We start from the raw sequence: 16,859 nt of genomic DNA on the forward strand, positions 1-16,859 counted from the left end.
GTGTCTTCATACCATATGTTACGTACATAGAGTTCTCACATGATCTATACTTCAGTAACCTATTGCTCTGGTTATATGTGTGGATAAACATGCCAAGCATTTGTCTCAGTCCTGCACAGTAAAGAGTATTACTCTGTAGCATATGCAGCTGTCAAACTTCTCCAAATATTGCAAATATTGGAGTTCTCAGTTAACAAAAGAAGAAATTATCCACTTTATTGTGGTCCTTATAGGTCGCAGCCAATACATCAGACACGTGCACGAATGGAGCTTGCCAAGTGACGTTCGGGGCCAATGAACAACGTGGTGGCGGCTAAAACTACGAGTACGTCCAGACGCAGCTCTTATCGCGATAGCTATGGTTACAGCAGATCGACACAAGCCTCATTGACGACAACCGAACGTGTCCACACATAAAACCTGTCACACAGGAATCAGAGCCGCAAGAAAGGCTCTCTTTTCAAAGGCACCACATCAAGATGCGGTTTGGGCAGATATTGGCGAACTCTGTTCACGAGCCGTGGAAAGAACAGTACCTTGACTATGCAAAGTTGAAGAGGCTCTTGAGAGAGGATGGCACTGGAGGTGACAACAAGCCATGGACGGAGGATGACGAGTCTCGCTTTTGCGAGGAAATACTCAATACGCAGCTCGGAAAGGTTGCTGCCTTCCAGGAATCGACATTCCAAAAGCTCGAGGAGCGTGCCAACAATGTTAGTGAGCGACTGAAAGATTTGGCACCCCAGGGTGCCGATACGGCCGACATTGCCAAGTTCAAGGAGATCAAAGATGAACTGGATAGCATAACCAATGAGGCGAACCAACTCAAAAAGTACAGCGCTTTGAACTATACTGGGTTCTTAAAGATCGTTAAAAAACACGACCGGAAAAGAGGGAACAAATACAAAGTCCGCCCAATGTTGCAAATCAACCTATCAAAGAGGCCTTTCAACTCAGAGCAAGCATACACTCCCATGATCAACAAATTGTCGGTAATGTATTTCATTGTGCGGCAAAACCTCGAGGATAGGGCGGATAAAGGACTGCCTAATATTGGGGACAAAAAGACCGCGTCGACTGCAGACATGCCACCACAACCGCATCCCCAGAACCGCGAGAAGTACATGGCATACAAATGTGAGCTTCCCGAAACCATTTGAAATTGAAATACTAACACATTTCCAAAGTTTGGATCCACCCTGATAACCTTTTGGAGGTCAAAACATACATTCTACGCCGCCTACCTGTGCTTGTATACAGCGAGCAGTCCGCAAACCAGGCCGATGCCTCCCAGGGGGACCCCACTATCACGTCTTTATATTTCGACAACTCTCAGTTCGGTTTATATTCACAAAAGGTGGATGGAACCGTTGATGCCTCTTCGCTCCGAGTTCGTTGGTATGGCAAATTGACCGACAAGCCAGAGCTGTTACTTGAACAGAAGACAATCTACAATACCGGGAACAGTGAGGAAAAGCGCTTCCCGATCAAGGAGAAATATGTCCAGCCTTTCATCACTGGCGAATATAAGATGGAGAAGCATGTGGAGAAACTCGAAAGACAAGGCCAACCAGAAGAGAAGGTAGCCGATTATCAGCGATCCGTGAACGAGATCCAAGAATTTATCAAAGAGCGAAACCTCCATCCGGTATTGAGAGCCAATTACACTCGTACAGCGTTTCAAAAGCCGTTGGATGATCGGGTGAGGATTTCAATTGATACCGAATTAGCTTTCATTCGGGAGGATTCTCTAGACCCTGATCGACAGTGCCGAAACCCAGACAGCTGGCATCGAACCGATATTGATAACACACAGATGGAATTTCCGTTTCCAAACGTCAACCAAAATGAAATATCTAGATTTCCATACGCTGTCCTCGAAATAAAGGTCAAGGAAAACTCCGGGAAAAAATCCCCCCAATGGGTTGAGGACTTGATGGCTTCGCATCTCGTGCACAAGGCGCCACGCTTCTCGAAGTTTGTGCACGGCGTTGCATCCTTGTTCGAGGATTATGTGAACAGCCTCCCTTTCTGGCTAAGCGACGTGGAGACGGATATTCGAAAGGATCCGCATGCCGCCTTTGCAGAAGAAGAGCTGGCGAAGGCGCAAAAGGCTGAAGGTGAACTACTTGTCGGAAGCTACATGGCCTCGGCCAGCAACCGAAAAGATAGTTACAAGGCGGCCGTAGGATCACTGTTGGGCAAATCATATATGACGGATAGACTCGATTTAGAGGCAGCTACAAAATCTCGGGCCATGGCTGATGCCGCCAGCAAGGGGAAAGGAAAGGGGAGAGCCCAGGATAATGAGAGTGGAGACCAAGACATTGGGACTATCAGTGGTGGATATGGTACCACATCATCTGTATTCCCTTCCTTCTCGCTCTCAAGATATGCACAATCGCGCAGGCAGCATAAAGCGGCCCTACCACCCGGAGTCACCAAACCCGGAGTCCTAATCAAAGATTCAGGCCCATTACAAGTGGAGCCAAAAGTGTGGCTGGCAAACGAACGAACGTTCTTGAAATGGCAGCACATTTGTATATTACTAGGTGCTCTTGCTGTAAGCCTCTATTCAGCTGCGGGCGAAAATAAGCTTGCGGAGTACATGGGTATTGCCTATATCATTATCGCAGCCTTTGCTGGATTTTGGGGTTACTACATCCATTTCGTCCGACGCAATATGATCATCGCGCGGAGTGGAAAGGACTTCGACAATTTTGTGGGACCGTTGGTTGTCAGCTTTGCCTTACTGGTTGCACTGTTGTTGAACTTTGGCTTTAAGGTATGAACTTCCCACGAGAGGAGCGGGAGTACGGTTGAGCCGTGATCCCCAGTTAGGTTGATACAACATGCTAACAGTTTCTAGTATCACGCCGCACTGGAGAGAATCGGTCAGAATGGGCAAGGAATCAATGGTACTGCTTCGAGCTCTCAAATTGTTGACAATAGAGTCCATTCGGAGCTTGTGAGATAGCATGGTGAGGTGTAAATAAAGTTGTTAAGTAGTGAGCATAGGATACGTTCTTACAACATCCCTAAGGCTGGGCCATGAAGCTGTTATGCTCATGCCCCAGAAATTCTATAATTATTTGTCCCCTGAAGATGCTATTGTGATGTCTCAAGAGTAGGCTAATTAGTTGTTAAATACATCAATAACCTCGCATACTAATTCGAGCATTTCACCACAAGCAGCAAATGTTGCTCGCCAGCTACTTAAACTCGTTTTATTTTATTTGAGAGCAGGATCTCATTGAATATCGCTTATAAAACTCTCTCAATCCAGCGTCTAATGTGCCTATTTATCTCCCCCGCCGCTCAACACAAGTACCAGGAGGATACCCATCCCGAACATCCAGTATCTGGCAAAAATATTAGCGAAGTGGCTTTACGACAACTGGTCGAATAAACTTACTTTTGAAGGAACGTCTTCTCGGGTTCTTCTTCCTCAACCTTGCCCTCCTTCGATAGTGCAATCGGCCTGTTGAGATTTGGCTTTTTCCCACCGGCCGTCCTCCTAACCGTCACCTTTGGGCCAAAATCCCTCGTATGCCCTGCATCTATCTTTTCGCTCTTGCAGCTAACTCCAATAACGTCTCCATCCGGACTAAGAGAAAGCGTTATGACTGGCGCATATCCCTTTGTGAAGTTGTCCAAGGACAAAATAGAAGTCGAGGACGCCCATGCGTTCGAGGCCTTGTCATAAATGCCCACTCGAGCCAGACCAGCACCCGGGGCTACATCGGGAGAATCGTATGAGGCAATCACAGCTTCGAGAGTGGTCGGGTTGTATTGTATCTGCGCGAGGGGGTCGATTGAGGATGTAGAGGCTTCGATGGGTTGAATGGACACAATTGTCGAAGATGGATGGTCGGTATCGCTTTGACCATGAGCGATAATCGCAGACGTACAAAGCACCAAGAGGGCGGAGAGCCTCATGGTTGATGCCAAAAGGATTGACTGGATTGAGGGGATGCGTCAGCGGCACGTAGGAAGCTACGAGAAGAGCAGGTGTTATGGGAGGAGGTTCTGGACGGAACCCGGTGGATTCATTAGAAGCCTAATCGGATAAGCTACACTTAAGCTTAATTACACTACAGGCCATGACAGTTGGTCGCCAGAAACCCCAATTGGATTTATTGTGCGCAACTCTGTATTTAATACAATGTAGAAATAAAACTTCTCCACGATGATATCGTAGTTTATAACCCGCCGTCATTTTGAAGTCTCGGAGTGGATCTATAGGCGTGAGAATAGAAGAACCCTGCCTCTCGCAGGCTGGAATTTGGTGCCTGGGGCATGACTTATTGCGCGGCGCGACTGTATAAACAAAGTTAACGACCAGAAAAGCTTTAGAGCAAACGAAACGCACTTCCCTCACCCGAACTTAGACATCCTGCGCATCTGTCCTGAGGGCTACAGCTCTCAAGAGTAGCCGCAGTGAATATGTCTTTATTCGGTCAAACTGCGAGTTCAGCGAACCAGCCTGCTGCTTCGAGAACCAATTTCTTCAGCGGACTTAATGCGCCCAAACCAGCTCAACATGCCTCAAGCCCCTTTGGCAACCCCCCGCAAGCGCAACAACCTACAGCATCTCTGTTTGGATCTACAACCACGGGCCAGTCACAGCCACAACCAACGCAGTCTTTGTTTGGCTCGATATTAAATACTGGCGGGCAGCAAAATAGCAATGGAGCTTTGAATACCCAGCAGCCAACCGATAGTGGACGGCAATCCCAAGGCCCAAACCAACAAACCGGGGCTTATTTCGACACCCTATTACAGAAGAGTCGCAAGAGAACACATGGCGATAACAGCCTTGAAGAACTCCCAAGCTTACAGCTTGGGCTCGGCGATTTGAGAGATCGCATCAAGAGGCTTGCTCCGCCATCTATGACAAACGGGGCCGATGGGAGGGCTCATTATCTTCTGGCCGCATCGGGTGTGGAACCTGGCTCAGCCGTTCGAGATCTAAGCCAATTCGACTCTCAAGCAAAGCGTCAGGACTGGGCGCCTCAACCAAGCGACGTTGATACGGACGTGGACAGTTATATTACCAAACTCCAGACCCAAACAACTTTGAGCATGATAGCTGAAGGGCTTTCCAGATCCGCCCGCGATTTTGATAGGTTCCTGGAGGAGAATGCGTCAATGGAGTGGGACTCGCAAAGGAATCGCATTTACCAACACTTTGGAATCAAATCGAGAGCCGAGGAACGAGCGACGAAGAACGGAGAATCGACTACAAATGGCAGTGGTGGGTTTGGGCGTTCTCGGCGAAACAAAAGCACACGCTCCGAAGAAAACCGAAACTTTGACAGCTTGAGCGGTAGTGCTTATCAGAGACAGTCTATGCAAAGATCAGTCATTGGTACTGTCGGTCCTGTCGGTTCATTACAACAGTCACTGGCCACAGACTCGGATGGCAAGGCTCCAGCATATACAACTTCGTCTTCAATGCCGTCGGGTCGTCTGCTGAGAGAGAAAGAAATCAAGTTTTCTGAGAAGATCAACCATCTTAACGAATCAAGGTTGCATAAGAGTGCCTACCCACTACTACACGAATTTGGAGCAGTAGAAGCTCAAAACCCCGGCGACCACACCGAGCAGGTTCTGAATGCCTATAAAGCAGTCGTCGAGATTGTCGGAGAGCATCCGGATCTACGAAGTTTTTCTGGGCCTAATGTGGTAAAAGAGCGCCAGTTTGCCAGTGCCTGGACCGATGAGGCCCCAAATTATGTGGCCGCAATTGACCTAAGGAAGAGGATATTGAGAGGAACTGCTCGCCACTTGGAGAAACAGTGCTTTCAAACAATGGAAGTCTTGCTTGCTAAGAACCCCAGGGAAGCCAATCTTGGCGGCATTCCAAATGTCCTGAGCAAAGTGAAGGCGTACGTCCGACTACGAGCATCACGCAAAGACCTTGCCCCAGATAGCACTGGCCTACAGACTTTGGATGGCGAGGCAGTGTGGGCAATTATCTTCTATTTGTTACGCACTGGTCACGTCCAAGAAGCCGCAGATTATGTACATGCGAATAAAAACGCTTTCCGTGCAATCGATCGCTACTTTCCACATTACATCTCCGAGTACAACGGAAACGCAGACAGACGCCTTCCACCTGATATGCACAACCGCATCAACAATGAATACGGCCAGAGATTTCGGATTGCTCCCGAGAATTCGGTTGATCCGTTCCGCATGTCATGCTACAAGGTCATCGGAAGATGTGGTCTCACAGAAATGACATTTGCGGGTCTCCATCAGGATCTAATGGACTGGGCCTGGTTGCACTTCGTGGTTGCAAGGGAGGTCAATCTTGCAGAGGAGCATGCCGGCGATGTATTTACTCTTACGAATGTCCAAAAGTCGGTGAAGGATCTCGGGGACCTTCTTGCTGCTAAGGGCCTAGTTGAACAAAAGGCATCCTCTGGAGTTTACTTTTACCTTCAGATTATCTGTGGCCGTTTCGAGTACGCCATGCAATCCCTGTACGAGATGGATTACGCAGCCGCTCTACATTTCGCAATAGGCCTGGGTTACTATGGCTTGCTTAACGTTTCGGATCCTATCGCATCGGAAGGCCGATTACTTACAACCAGCGTCACTGACCGGCCGCAAATTAACTTCGCTCAAATGATCGGGTGGTATACGAGAGATTTCCGTGCAGCAAATGTTACGGCAGCTGTCGATTACCTCACACTGATCTGCCTAAATGGCGATCTACCAGGCGGCATCGGGAGTCAACAAGTATTAGCGTGCCATGAAAGCCTTCGCGGCCTTGTCTTGGAGAGTCGAGAGTTTGCCAAATTATTAGGAGATATGCGATTGGACGGCCAACGAATTACGGGTGCCATTGAAGAGCGAATGAAGCTTCTTCACTTGGCCGACACTGATGATTTTATGCGTACCGTCATCATGCAAGCCGCTAGCATTGCAGATGATAGTGGAAGAGTTACAGATGCTGTTTTGCTGTATGATCTGGCCGGAGAGTACGACAATGTTATTACCATCACCAACAGAGCCCTAAGTGAGGCTGTGGCTGTCGAAATTGGCGAAGAAAAATCGTCTCTGCCATCGTTCCGACCTGGTCCGGATCAGGGCATCCCAGGTCAACGTGGCAGCCTGAGTCTAACATCTGTGGAAGATCCTGTTAAACTTGCGCAGACTATCACAGCCATCTACAATGGCAAGCCAATGTACCATGAGAAGATCACCCCAATCAACAAAGAAACGTGTCGTGTTCTTCTGAGAATGAATGAAGCGAAGAGTAAAGTGGAGGCGCAGAATTGGACAGGCGCTCTGGATGTAAGTTGTTAACCCAGTTTTAAATGTACAGATCAATGCTGACAATATAGATTATTGCGAGCCTCCAGATACTCCCCCTTGAGGCACATGGAGATTCGAATATCATCCGCCAGTTTGCGGGCAAGTACGCGGCGTTCCCGGAAACCATCACGAGAAACATTCCGAATCTCATCATGTGGACTGGCCGCAGCTGTGAGGAACAGCGGTCCCGGCTTGCAAACTCTCAATACAACAGCAATGACGGCACTCGGCGCCACATGATTGAGGACTTGAAGCGGAAAGCAAAGGATTTAACAATGTACGCCGGATTTCTCAAGTACCGCCTTCCGCCGTGGGTGAATGACCTGTTGGCGAGGATTGCAGCGGAATAATGAGACGGGGATGGGCTTCTATAGCGATGTGGCACGGAATATGTTTGCAGGTCCTAGTAATAGTTAAAGTCTTTTACGTGGTGGTGAAAGAAGGCTGATAAATGTTGCACGTGATATACCTGTGATCTTGTCGTGGGCTGGGTGTTGGTGGTCATTGTGATGATGATACTTTGTGATAAATATAATAAACAGCAACTACTTCAAGTCCGGACTGAACGGTATAAAGCACTTCAGTGGTTATAGTATAAACATACCATCTTATAGTGGAGACAAGGCAAAACAGTGCTCAGTAGTACGTGTTATCTTATCAGACAAGCCTAGCGATCGTTGGAACTTCAACTTCAAACTGGAGGATTATACGTATTTTACACTTGTACATCCAAAGAACCTCCTGCTATGGCGTCTCAAGAAGACCTTCGGGACCTACTACGGCTTATGACTACGGGCCGTAATAAGGTGCCTATGATGGCTGCCATGGGACGCGTCAAGTCCTTGCAAGCAGCCAATATCCGGAGGTACTCGGACATGTGATGCACATCAACACTGACTATTTACTTACTTTGTCCTAGCATTGCCGATATTGCGAAATCTGACCTTGCACAAGTGACAGAAGCCATCAGTGACGATAAAGCAGCGAAGCAGTTACATACAGCAGCTAAGAATAGCATCAAGGATCCGTCCAAAAAACGTGCGGCACTCGAGGGCCTTGTGTCAACCCAAGCAAAGCGCAATAAATCTGCATATGAGCTTGATTATGAGCCGCAAACCCCAGAGGAACTCGAGGCAAAGCTCGAACTTCCTACTCCTTCGTCTGATGAAGAGGATATCAGAAAAACGACCATAGTGACCAACCGTGCGCCTCTGGTTCTAGCATTCGCAGTCGCACTGTTGAAGTTTACCAAGCCAGAGCAACCACTATCAAGCAGACTGAGCCTCGCACAAGCGGTTGTCAGTGCCAACTCGAGGAGTAAAGCAGGCAGCATTGGAATTACAAAAGGTACGAGCGCCGAAGATGATGGGTGGGGGCAAGGACAGCCCAAAGTGAGGATTATGGGACGGGAAGTACACGTTTTAAAACGAGATGGGTACTATGTAGGAGATTCTGCTGGAAGCAACAGCAATGAAGAGAGCTCGGCAGCAAATAATGGGATAGAGATCCCAGGGTCTGATGAAGGCCATGATTCCACAAATGCCGCCCCTGATGAAAGAGATAATACCACTATGGATGGTTCACGCTGGGCTGTATCACAAAGCGTTACACTCAAAAAGTCAACCTTTAATGCCCGAGCTATTGGGATAAAATCAGCATCTGACGCTAGGTCTCTGAAGCAGGAACTCATATCAGGAACTCATATCAGGAACTCCGAGCTACGAGATGCGAGCCATAATATCACGGCATGGCGCGTGCAAGGCGACCACGGCGGAGTCATAGAAGATTGCCACGACGATGGTGAGAGCGGCGGAGGCCGTCACATCCTTGGAATCCTGCAATCTATGGATCTTGTCAGTATTCTCGTGGTAGTTACGCGATGTTATGGCGGGATTATGCTTGGAACTGATCGATGGAAGCTGATGACACAAGTGTGTCATGATGCACTCTCGCAGCGCCTTCGTGTCGCAGGAACCATTGGAAACGAAGCATTATGGGGCTTAGATCTTGAGGCTATGAGGTCTACGAATTCATCTGGAAGAAGCATAGGTGCTGGGTTGCCGATTCATGAGCCTGACGGTGGTAGGTCATATATCATGAAAGCATTTGCACCATCTGGGGATGCAACCACCAAGAAAAAAACTGGAGTTGCCTTGGAGAGAGAGAAAGAGCGAAACCTAGGGCTTCTTTTTGGAGCTCTGGAACTTCTGTTTGGTTCATGGGTCGAGCATATTGGTGCTGACGAGCTAGATAAGAGAGCATGGTTGTGGTATGTTCAAGTCAGGCCAGAGGTAGAGAGTGGCGCTGCGGGATGGGGTGGCAAAGGAGAAGTGAAGCTTTCAGATATACTTGGTTTGCGACGTAAAGGATAGGGTCCGTAGAATGTATAAAACTGCTCGATAATTTTGCACTTGGCACAGTATGTTATCCGTTATTATATTTATTGGTTATGCTAATTGCGTGAAATATTATTCGAATAGTTGGGGTATAATGAATCAACGCTAGCCTCTCCACACTCAACTCCGACATCAAAATTCTGGACTAGGTTCTCTCGCGGTTCTGGACCTCCTTCCCTGAGCTGCCATAGATGCAACCCCACCCTTACTTTCGCTGAAACTTGTCCCAACCCCAGAAGGTGACCTTCCCTCCTTGAATATATCACTCGTATAGGTTGGCTCTTCGGACTCATCATCAGCCTCCTCTGTTTTAGGATAAACGCGAGTTTCGACTGAAAATAGGGTTTTCTTATCGTCATCTTCCTTTTTGATCTGTGGTTCATGTCGCACAGGTGCCCGTCTGTCATATGTCGAATACCTTTGTAGCCCACCATATACATCTGAATCATCCGTATCTAGAATATCATCGTCAAAGGGCTCAGTCTTGACTTTTGAGCTGCCACCCTGGTGTTTTTGTTCCACGGCTGAAGTCTGATCCTCGGTGGCATTGAATGTTGATTGCAATAGAATCCAGGCCACTAGAGCGAAAAAGACTTCTGCAGCCCAGAATGCGGTTGTGAATACCATAAAAGAGAAGATCCGATGGTTGTACATAAGCCACCTAAGACCCGAGAACTTTGCCAGCAGTAGCAGACGCATGCTATAAACTTGAAGGGCCTGTTGATGGCGACACTGTATGTCGAGATACACTTTCCTTGGTGCATTATTATTCCCATTTTCAAAGACGATCCCTTCAGCCATCGGAATCCGCAGCCTTTCGGATTCACGGTGCCAGCCCAGGATATATAGTGGGAGGCCAGCGAGTTGTTTACCGAGGCTCACGACATCGGACCGGAAGGTGAGAATGGCAGGGCGTCGAGATGAGAATAGAATAGACCCAGCTGGGATCCAGCTATGAAGATCAGATGGCCGGCTTGTCGATGTCCCAGGTCGGCTCGAGTCCTTGTATTCAGATGACAGCATCACCATGTCCACCATGAAATTCCCAAGCTTGCTGTTTGCTGGTGATGTTGGGAGATCGATTTCGACCAGTATATCGTACGCCTGTTGTGGCATAACAGAATTATCTAGAGACACAAGCCCATAAGGGCTGGACGCATCGCCCCTAGACCGCTATATCAGTCCTGAAGTGTGTTTGGGGAGCCAGGTAGCTGAGTGTGGCTGGCACGTACCCATATTGGAGATGGACCTCCCGCTCAATTCCAATCTTTGGAATATAGTTCACGTAGAAAAGGACATAAGCAACAACGGCCAGGCCAAATAGCGTAGCGGAGGTTGCTAGAAAGAGGGCCGTGTTAAGATAGGCTTTCCTCGCAGCCTTGGACGACGCGAGTCTGATGGATCTCAATATCAAGTCCTATGGAGTGTTAGATAGTATATCGGACATTTCAGCCAAGACTTTCAATCTCTCGACTGTTTAATGTCACTCCTTACCATTGAGAGTATCTACCATTGCGCGTCGGCAGTTTAGTGGGCGTTACAAGCGCGTGTGAGGGGAGCTTCGTTGGACTCCAAGCTCAACTCAGAGCTTCAAAGGGCATAAAGGGCATTAGTGACGTACGGATGGATCACAGATAAGATAACCAACAGGAACCCGGATGACTAAGCAGGCTGCTGGTTTAGCACATCGGCCACATCCTTAAATATATCACGTGATACCAGAGAAACACACGGTGTGCAGGGGTCCCTTGCAAGGTAACCAGGGCCGTGACGTGCGGGAGCGCGTCGAGTGATCAAGCGAGTGATCAAGCGAGTGATCAAGCGCCCTGTCGTATCCATCCAGGCGCTTCCCGAGGATGAAGGAGCTGAGAGCCACAGCCTGACTCGATACAAAAGATATGTCGACTTTCGATTTGTTTGTGGATTACGACGACGCTCGTTACTACAGGGAGGCCCGCGAGTGCGCCGCGAAAAGAGATGCGGAGAATTTTGTTGTCGACTTCGGGTCACGCATGTCTAGGATTGCTTCCAACGTTCCGCCAAGTGGTTTCAAGACCCTTATGACGGAGGGTGCTGCGCCCAGGACCAAAGGAGCTCCAACACGGTGGATGTAAGTGTCAACCACGCCGTCACGGTTAGCTGGCAAATCACTGATATCCCCAGAAATGTTTGGGCACCCGACTCGCAACCTGATGCTGTAAAGGCTATTGGTGATCGGTATGGCTTTAGCAAGAGGCTTGTGGCCCTACTACTTACCACTCCTCCACCGAGTTCAAGAGAAGCTCCAGCGGAGAACTGGACGCCTGAAAAGGAGCTCGACTCTCCTAGCGCCGATATCGAAAAGGCGTCTCCTGCCCGGCCCACCCACCTCGATCGCGATTTAAAAGTAGTGAAGCCGAATACCACAAACTTCTTTAATATTGCGGCAAATTTCTCAAGCTACCAGTCAATTGATATCGGAGACAAATGTGGGTTCAGTCTGCGTTGGAGATCGTTATGTCTATGTGCCTCTCTAACCATTTCGAAAGTTATCTGCGTAGGTGCCAATTGGATGCATCCTGTAGAGCGCGACTCCGGAATAATTGAACCAGAGAGATTGTGGTCTTGGCTTGTCCTCTGTCATGACGGTATGCTTCTCCATATGCTTCTGTTTTGAGTTATCGCTGATCCAAAGCAGCTACTGTTATTTCGTTCCACGAAGATCCAAGCCCCAAAGAGGTGGACTCGAAATATATCGAAACAGTTCGCAAGAACACGCTGAGTGTTTTAAGTCAGCTTTCGACAATTGGGTCAGCTGACGGCGTTGAGCTTATCTCTCTGCGGCAACCTGCGGAATCCAAGGACACTTCGGAACTCACTGGTGTTGAAGGTGCCAGTAATCTATTCTATTATCTGTTCGACGATTGGACGGCGACCTATACGCTGTTGATGGTTCTTCAGGGGAACATCGAGAAACTCGTAAGTTTGCGAATCTAAACTTATCTTCCCTCACTAACGACACAAACAGCGCCAGAAGATTATGGCCGGCCTCGTATGTCATTAACCCGAGTACAGTTTCTGGGTAGAACTAATTTTAACAGGGCGAAAATAAGCCTGATGCACTAGCAAAAGAGATCATCCCCAAACTCTATGAGGTTGGAAAACTACTGCGCTCAAACCAGCATTTATTTAGCGGCTATGAGAATTTGATCTCTCGAATACTAAAATACGAAGAAGACAAGGAAAAGGAATCTTCTCATTGTCGCATTGACGAGCGTGTCTCGGTGGTTCAAACTGCACGCCATCGCTTCGAACGTTTGCGGGACAACATCAAGTTTCTCGTACTTAATTATGTGGATGAGGCAATTGGCGAGATAGATGGGCTACATACCACAGTACGTCTAGCATGATCCCCCCGTTTGTTTCATCTTCCGCTGTATTAACTTGCAATAGTACTTCAACATCACAACCCAAAAGGACTCGATGGCTACAGCGAAGCTTAATTCGAGCGCGACACTGCTCTCTAAACTAGGCGTGCTATTTCTCCCCGTCAGTCTCATGACCAGCTATTTCTCGGTGCAAATCAAGGAGCTGGACGGTGTGTATACAGTCAAAACGTACTGGGTCACGTTTGCTGTCGTTATGGTCCTATCGTTCGTTGCACTGTTCATGTTTAGCCGCGTGTTGGTAGGGGCCGGAACTGCAGTGGCCAAGCGCGTTGACAGGGTGGTCTACCGTGTTACTGGACGAATAGCGAAGGGCGGTTCTCCCAACAGGACGAGAGAACAGGAGCCGTACAGGTGAGTCATATAATGACAATGTACATTAGTATGTGCGGTCTGGAATTTTTAGTAAAGCAGATACCCATTAGTTTCAGTTTTAAGAGGAGGCCCAATGCATATATATAAATCACTTTGTTGTAGTCTTCTCATATGTTACAATACGCATAGATAGCCCCCACAGATTTGGCATGTAATTTCATAACCAAAACTCCTCCTTTCCCAGGTCCAACTTGGAGGCCTTTCTTCGATATCTACATCTTAAAAACCTATAATTGTCATGGTAAACTATAATTATCCCAAGGGAGCTGTGGTTGCTACCGAAAAGTGTTAGCGCGATTATGGGCGATCCTGGACAGAGCTATCGGACTACGTCAGTATCTCCAGTATTACCCGCCGGTTGGAGCTTCAGAACTTATTCTATCCCACCAAGCATCTCAACCCGACAGTTCGCGTTCCCATGCAAACCTTCAGGGCTTGCTATATTACATAAAATACCGGAATACCACGTCTACCTCGAGCTTTGCGGCTCCATCGCAATGGTATACAACGACAGCGATAACCCCAAACCCGACCGTGGATTCGAAGACCCTACTCCCCAATCCGACAACGATCGCTATGACGAATTCAAGGAACCTCCGAACCTGAAAAGGTTTGAAGGGACATACCTCCCAAGGCCATTCATAGGGGCCCGGATTCTGGGGCTCAACGATGCGAAGGTAGCTTCATCCGTCGACCAAGTCATCAGAAGTGCTGAGAAAACCCTCGGGAGGCCGCCAACAGAAGAAGAAGCTTCCGCCCTGGCATATTGGGCAGCAAAGCATTTGTCTTTATTCTCATACGGACCCATCGCGGGGTTTGCTGGTGGGATGATGCAAGCGTACAGAACAGCGCCGTCGTTCAAATTTCCATTCGTCAAGCCCAACCCTGACACGTTCAATCCCAAAGTCTTTCCATCCGCTAGACTCGCCTGGGTGATGGGCATGGAGGCCATTCCTTTTTGGCACGTAGCGAGGGTGTCTGCATATAGCACTGTTGGGATGCTTGTTGGGACAATGTTTTTTGGTATCTACTCTTCCTCCGTGGCGACAGTTGGTATGGTCGCGGATGCGAGGTTAAAGGATTTTTTGGCACATGTTAAGTCACAGGCACAAAATGCCCCCGGGTCAGGGCCGAGCCGTTCACGACGGCCAGTGCTACCAGTTCCTCGCGGGAGCCAAACGAAGCCAAGAGAACAGGCCACCGGAGACGACGCCAGCCCCAATAGCGACTCATTCTGGGGGACAAGCAACGAGGAGGGCCCGTTGAATGGGGGACTTCTAGGTGCGGAAACTGCGAGAGAGTCCCAAATCCCAGCACAACGCCCCGTGGGCGCCGCACCTAGAAGAGGCACTCAGCCTGCACCTACTGCAGAGAAAGAACTGTCATACTTTGATGATGCATCTCCAACCGGCGGCGTGGGAGTTACAGACGAGATGTCATCTGGCGGATCAGCCTGGGAGCGCCTTCGGCAGCAAGGGCTCACGAATGGGGGTTCACAGCAAGGGTCCTCATCACAGCCCAGTCGGCAGCCTCGAGCTGATTCCTCTGCTCAAAGTGGATGGGGTAATGGTGCCGATACTGCCAGTAGCGCCCAGGCACCAGAGGGGCGTCAGATGTCTGCAAGGGAGGCTGCTCAGCGAGAGTTCGACGAGCAGATTGAACGGGAGAGACAGGGTGGAAGCTTTAACAGTAGGGGGTAAGACGCGGTAGAATGTAATACTACAACTACACAAAATAAGACGCCTATCTTGTACAGTACTTCATGGGATTTTCAGTGAAGATTCGAGTTCAAATTCATATTGGGCAGATAAGTTTGCTAGCATGTTTACAAGGCGTTGGCGATGGTGGACCTATCACGACATCACTAGCAATAGCTGCTTCTGTTAAGAAATATTCCCCGCGGCCACTCTATCATACACAGCCTTATATTACGGAATGAAAGGTAGAAGTTACGTATGGTATGGCCTGCTTAGGTGAGAAAATATGAGACAAGACAATGGGCATTGTGCAAGGGATAAGCCGCAGGATACAACGCCTCTTTACGGACGCCCACGTTAAAGCCCGTGGGCGTGGCTTGTCTACCAAGAGCTGACAGTGAGACTCTACTTCAACGCTGTTGAGATCTCTACCACATTAACTATAGCGGTGGCTTTATCACTTCTCGTAGTTCTCACCCAAGCTGGCCATGCAGTACGACCAATAAGTTTCCGTACGAGTCCGTGCTTTTCCCCAGACAAAGACCCGTACGGAAACTTATATCGCCCTACCGTACACTGTACTGTATCTATCACTATGCGAGGCAAAATTCATTAAGTGGTTCTGCACAGTTTAAGGATCGTCAGTAGCCTCAGTCGTAGCGTCAGCCATGCTGGGTGGATTTCGCCCTACTAAGTGGGAAATAGGCGCGGGCCGTGTCTTTAACTAATAAAACGCTGTGGCACAGGCCACCCACACACCCCCTAGTTATTACAGAAATGCTTCAGCTTTGGGAACAAACCCAGGAATAGCCAGACAAGATGTATGTAAGCACATCCCGCCTATGGGCAGAAATGTTGAGCAAAGAATGCCAACTATGTTGTCCCATATTTTCAAGTTGCTAGTTATGGTGCTGGCGTTCGGCGCTGGCACAGCGTCGTCCCAGGATTCATCAAATTCGCTCGTGAGCCGCCGCCTCACCGAGTATCTAACGCCAGCCGCGTCTGGGACGCATGAGTTTGCCCGCGTGCCAGGCACGAATTTTGTGCTGTATGGCAGATGTCGGACAGCCAGCTTATCAAGATCGAGCTGAATCCGATCACCGAGGAACCTACTGCTTTCCAGTCATTTCCTATGGGAAACAACAGCAAGTCAGGGCTCCATGGCGTGTGGCCTTCGGAGTTATACCCCGGCAAGATGTGGCTATCGCTGCAGTGGGAAAATAAGTTGCTGCTCGTGTATCCAGGACAGAATCTCTCGGCCGTTCCGTCCATCATCAAGACCATTAATATCCCGGAGCCAGGAAACAGCCCACATTGCATCTTTGAGATTGGCAATCGCGTCTGGGCCGGCCTTAAGGATGCTTCCGAGCAAACTGGCCAGTACTATTTCTTCTCAGCAGATATCTCTAACTCCACCGACCAGAAGCTGTACCCGTGCCTCAAAAACCCTGTGTTCATCAAGGAGGAGCCAGCCACCAAGTTAATCTATGTCACGCAAGACACAGAGTCGTCCATCATGCGCATCAATGCTACCAGCGGCAGTTGCCGATTCCGCCAAACGTCGGCAGCACGCCAGTCGGAATGACCACTGCCCACGGTCCAATGAATGGAGTCTGGTTCAGTCTCGCTGGCAATGC

At 48.9% G+C, this 16,859-nt stretch overlaps 8 protein-coding genes across 8 annotated transcripts; 6 read left to right on the forward strand and 2 right to left on the reverse strand.

Moving 5' to 3' along the window:
• Positions 1-150: 150 nt before the first annotated feature.
• Positions 151-3,095, forward strand: VTC2 (Phosphate metabolism transcription protein). The gene is made up of 3 exons (XM_024464598.1): positions 151-1,137; positions 1,188-2,785; positions 2,870-3,095. Exons 1-3 carry the CDS (start codon positions 480-482, stop codon positions 2,975-2,977), a joined length of 2,364 nt encoding a protein of 787 aa, XP_024327567.1. The 5' UTR covers positions 151-479; the 3' UTR covers positions 2,978-3,095.
• On the reverse strand, positions 3,096-4,016 carry VC83_00912 (uncharacterized protein). Its single transcript, XM_024464599.1, has 2 exons — positions 3,416-4,016; positions 3,096-3,362 (listed from the first exon to the last, which is right to left on the reverse strand). Exons 1-2 carry the CDS (start codon positions 3,937-3,939, stop codon positions 3,299-3,301), a joined length of 588 nt encoding a protein of 195 aa, XP_024327566.1. The 5' UTR covers positions 3,940-4,016; the 3' UTR covers positions 3,096-3,298.
• Positions 4,017-4,363: 347 nt separating this feature from the next.
• VC83_00913 (uncharacterized protein) lies at positions 4,364-7,974 on the forward strand. Its single transcript, XM_024464600.1, has 2 exons — positions 4,364-7,308; positions 7,359-7,974. The coding sequence occupies exons 1-2, from the start codon at positions 4,447-4,449 to the stop codon at positions 7,677-7,679; spliced, it is 3,183 nt and encodes a 1,060-aa protein (XP_024327565.1). The 5' UTR covers positions 4,364-4,446; the 3' UTR covers positions 7,680-7,974.
• On the forward strand, positions 7,975-9,774 carry VC83_00914 (uncharacterized protein). Its single transcript, XM_024464601.1, has 2 exons — positions 7,975-8,194; positions 8,249-9,774. Exons 1-2 carry the CDS (start codon positions 8,076-8,078, stop codon positions 9,699-9,701), a joined length of 1,572 nt encoding a protein of 523 aa, XP_024327564.1. The 5' UTR covers positions 7,975-8,075; the 3' UTR covers positions 9,702-9,774.
• On the reverse strand, positions 9,756-11,321 carry VC83_00915 (uncharacterized protein). The gene is made up of 3 exons (XM_024464602.1): positions 11,220-11,321; positions 10,958-11,142; positions 9,756-10,890 (listed from the first exon to the last, which is right to left on the reverse strand). The coding sequence occupies exons 1-3, from the start codon at positions 11,220-11,222 to the stop codon at positions 9,858-9,860; spliced, it is 1,221 nt and encodes a 406-aa protein (XP_024327563.1). The 5' UTR covers positions 11,223-11,321; the 3' UTR covers positions 9,756-9,857.
• A 219-nt stretch (positions 11,322-11,540) lies between these two features.
• On the forward strand, positions 11,541-13,598 carry VC83_00916 (uncharacterized protein). The gene is made up of 7 exons (XM_024464603.1): positions 11,541-11,835; positions 11,889-12,193; positions 12,254-12,352; positions 12,403-12,683; positions 12,733-12,756; positions 12,806-13,099; positions 13,158-13,598. The coding sequence occupies exons 1-7, from the start codon at positions 11,624-11,626 to the stop codon at positions 13,506-13,508; spliced, it is 1,566 nt and encodes a 521-aa protein (XP_024327562.1). The 5' UTR covers positions 11,541-11,623; the 3' UTR covers positions 13,509-13,598.
• Positions 13,599-13,848: 250 nt separating this feature from the next.
• VC83_00917 (uncharacterized protein) lies at positions 13,849-15,454 on the forward strand. Its single transcript, XM_024464604.1, has one exon. It carries the CDS (start codon positions 14,023-14,025, stop codon positions 15,223-15,225), a length of 1,203 nt encoding a protein of 400 aa, XP_024327561.1. The 5' UTR covers positions 13,849-14,022; the 3' UTR covers positions 15,226-15,454.
• A 673-nt stretch (positions 15,455-16,127) lies between these two features.
• Positions 16,128-16,807, forward strand: VC83_00918 (uncharacterized protein; the record flags this gene model as incomplete). Its single annotated transcript, XM_024464605.1, has 2 exons — positions 16,128-16,237; positions 16,291-16,807. 2 exons carry the CDS (start codon positions 16,128-16,130, stop codon positions 16,805-16,807), a joined length of 627 nt encoding a protein of 208 aa, XP_024327570.1.
• Positions 16,808-16,859: the final 52 nt, after the last annotated feature.

The sequence above is a fragment of the Pseudogymnoascus destructans genome (assembly GCF_001641265.1).
Source record: "Pseudogymnoascus destructans isolate 20631-21 unplaced genomic scaffold scaffold_2, whole genome shotgun sequence".
NCBI classification, from domain to species: Eukaryota; Fungi; Ascomycota; class Leotiomycetes; order Thelebolales; family Thelebolaceae; genus Pseudogymnoascus; species Pseudogymnoascus destructans.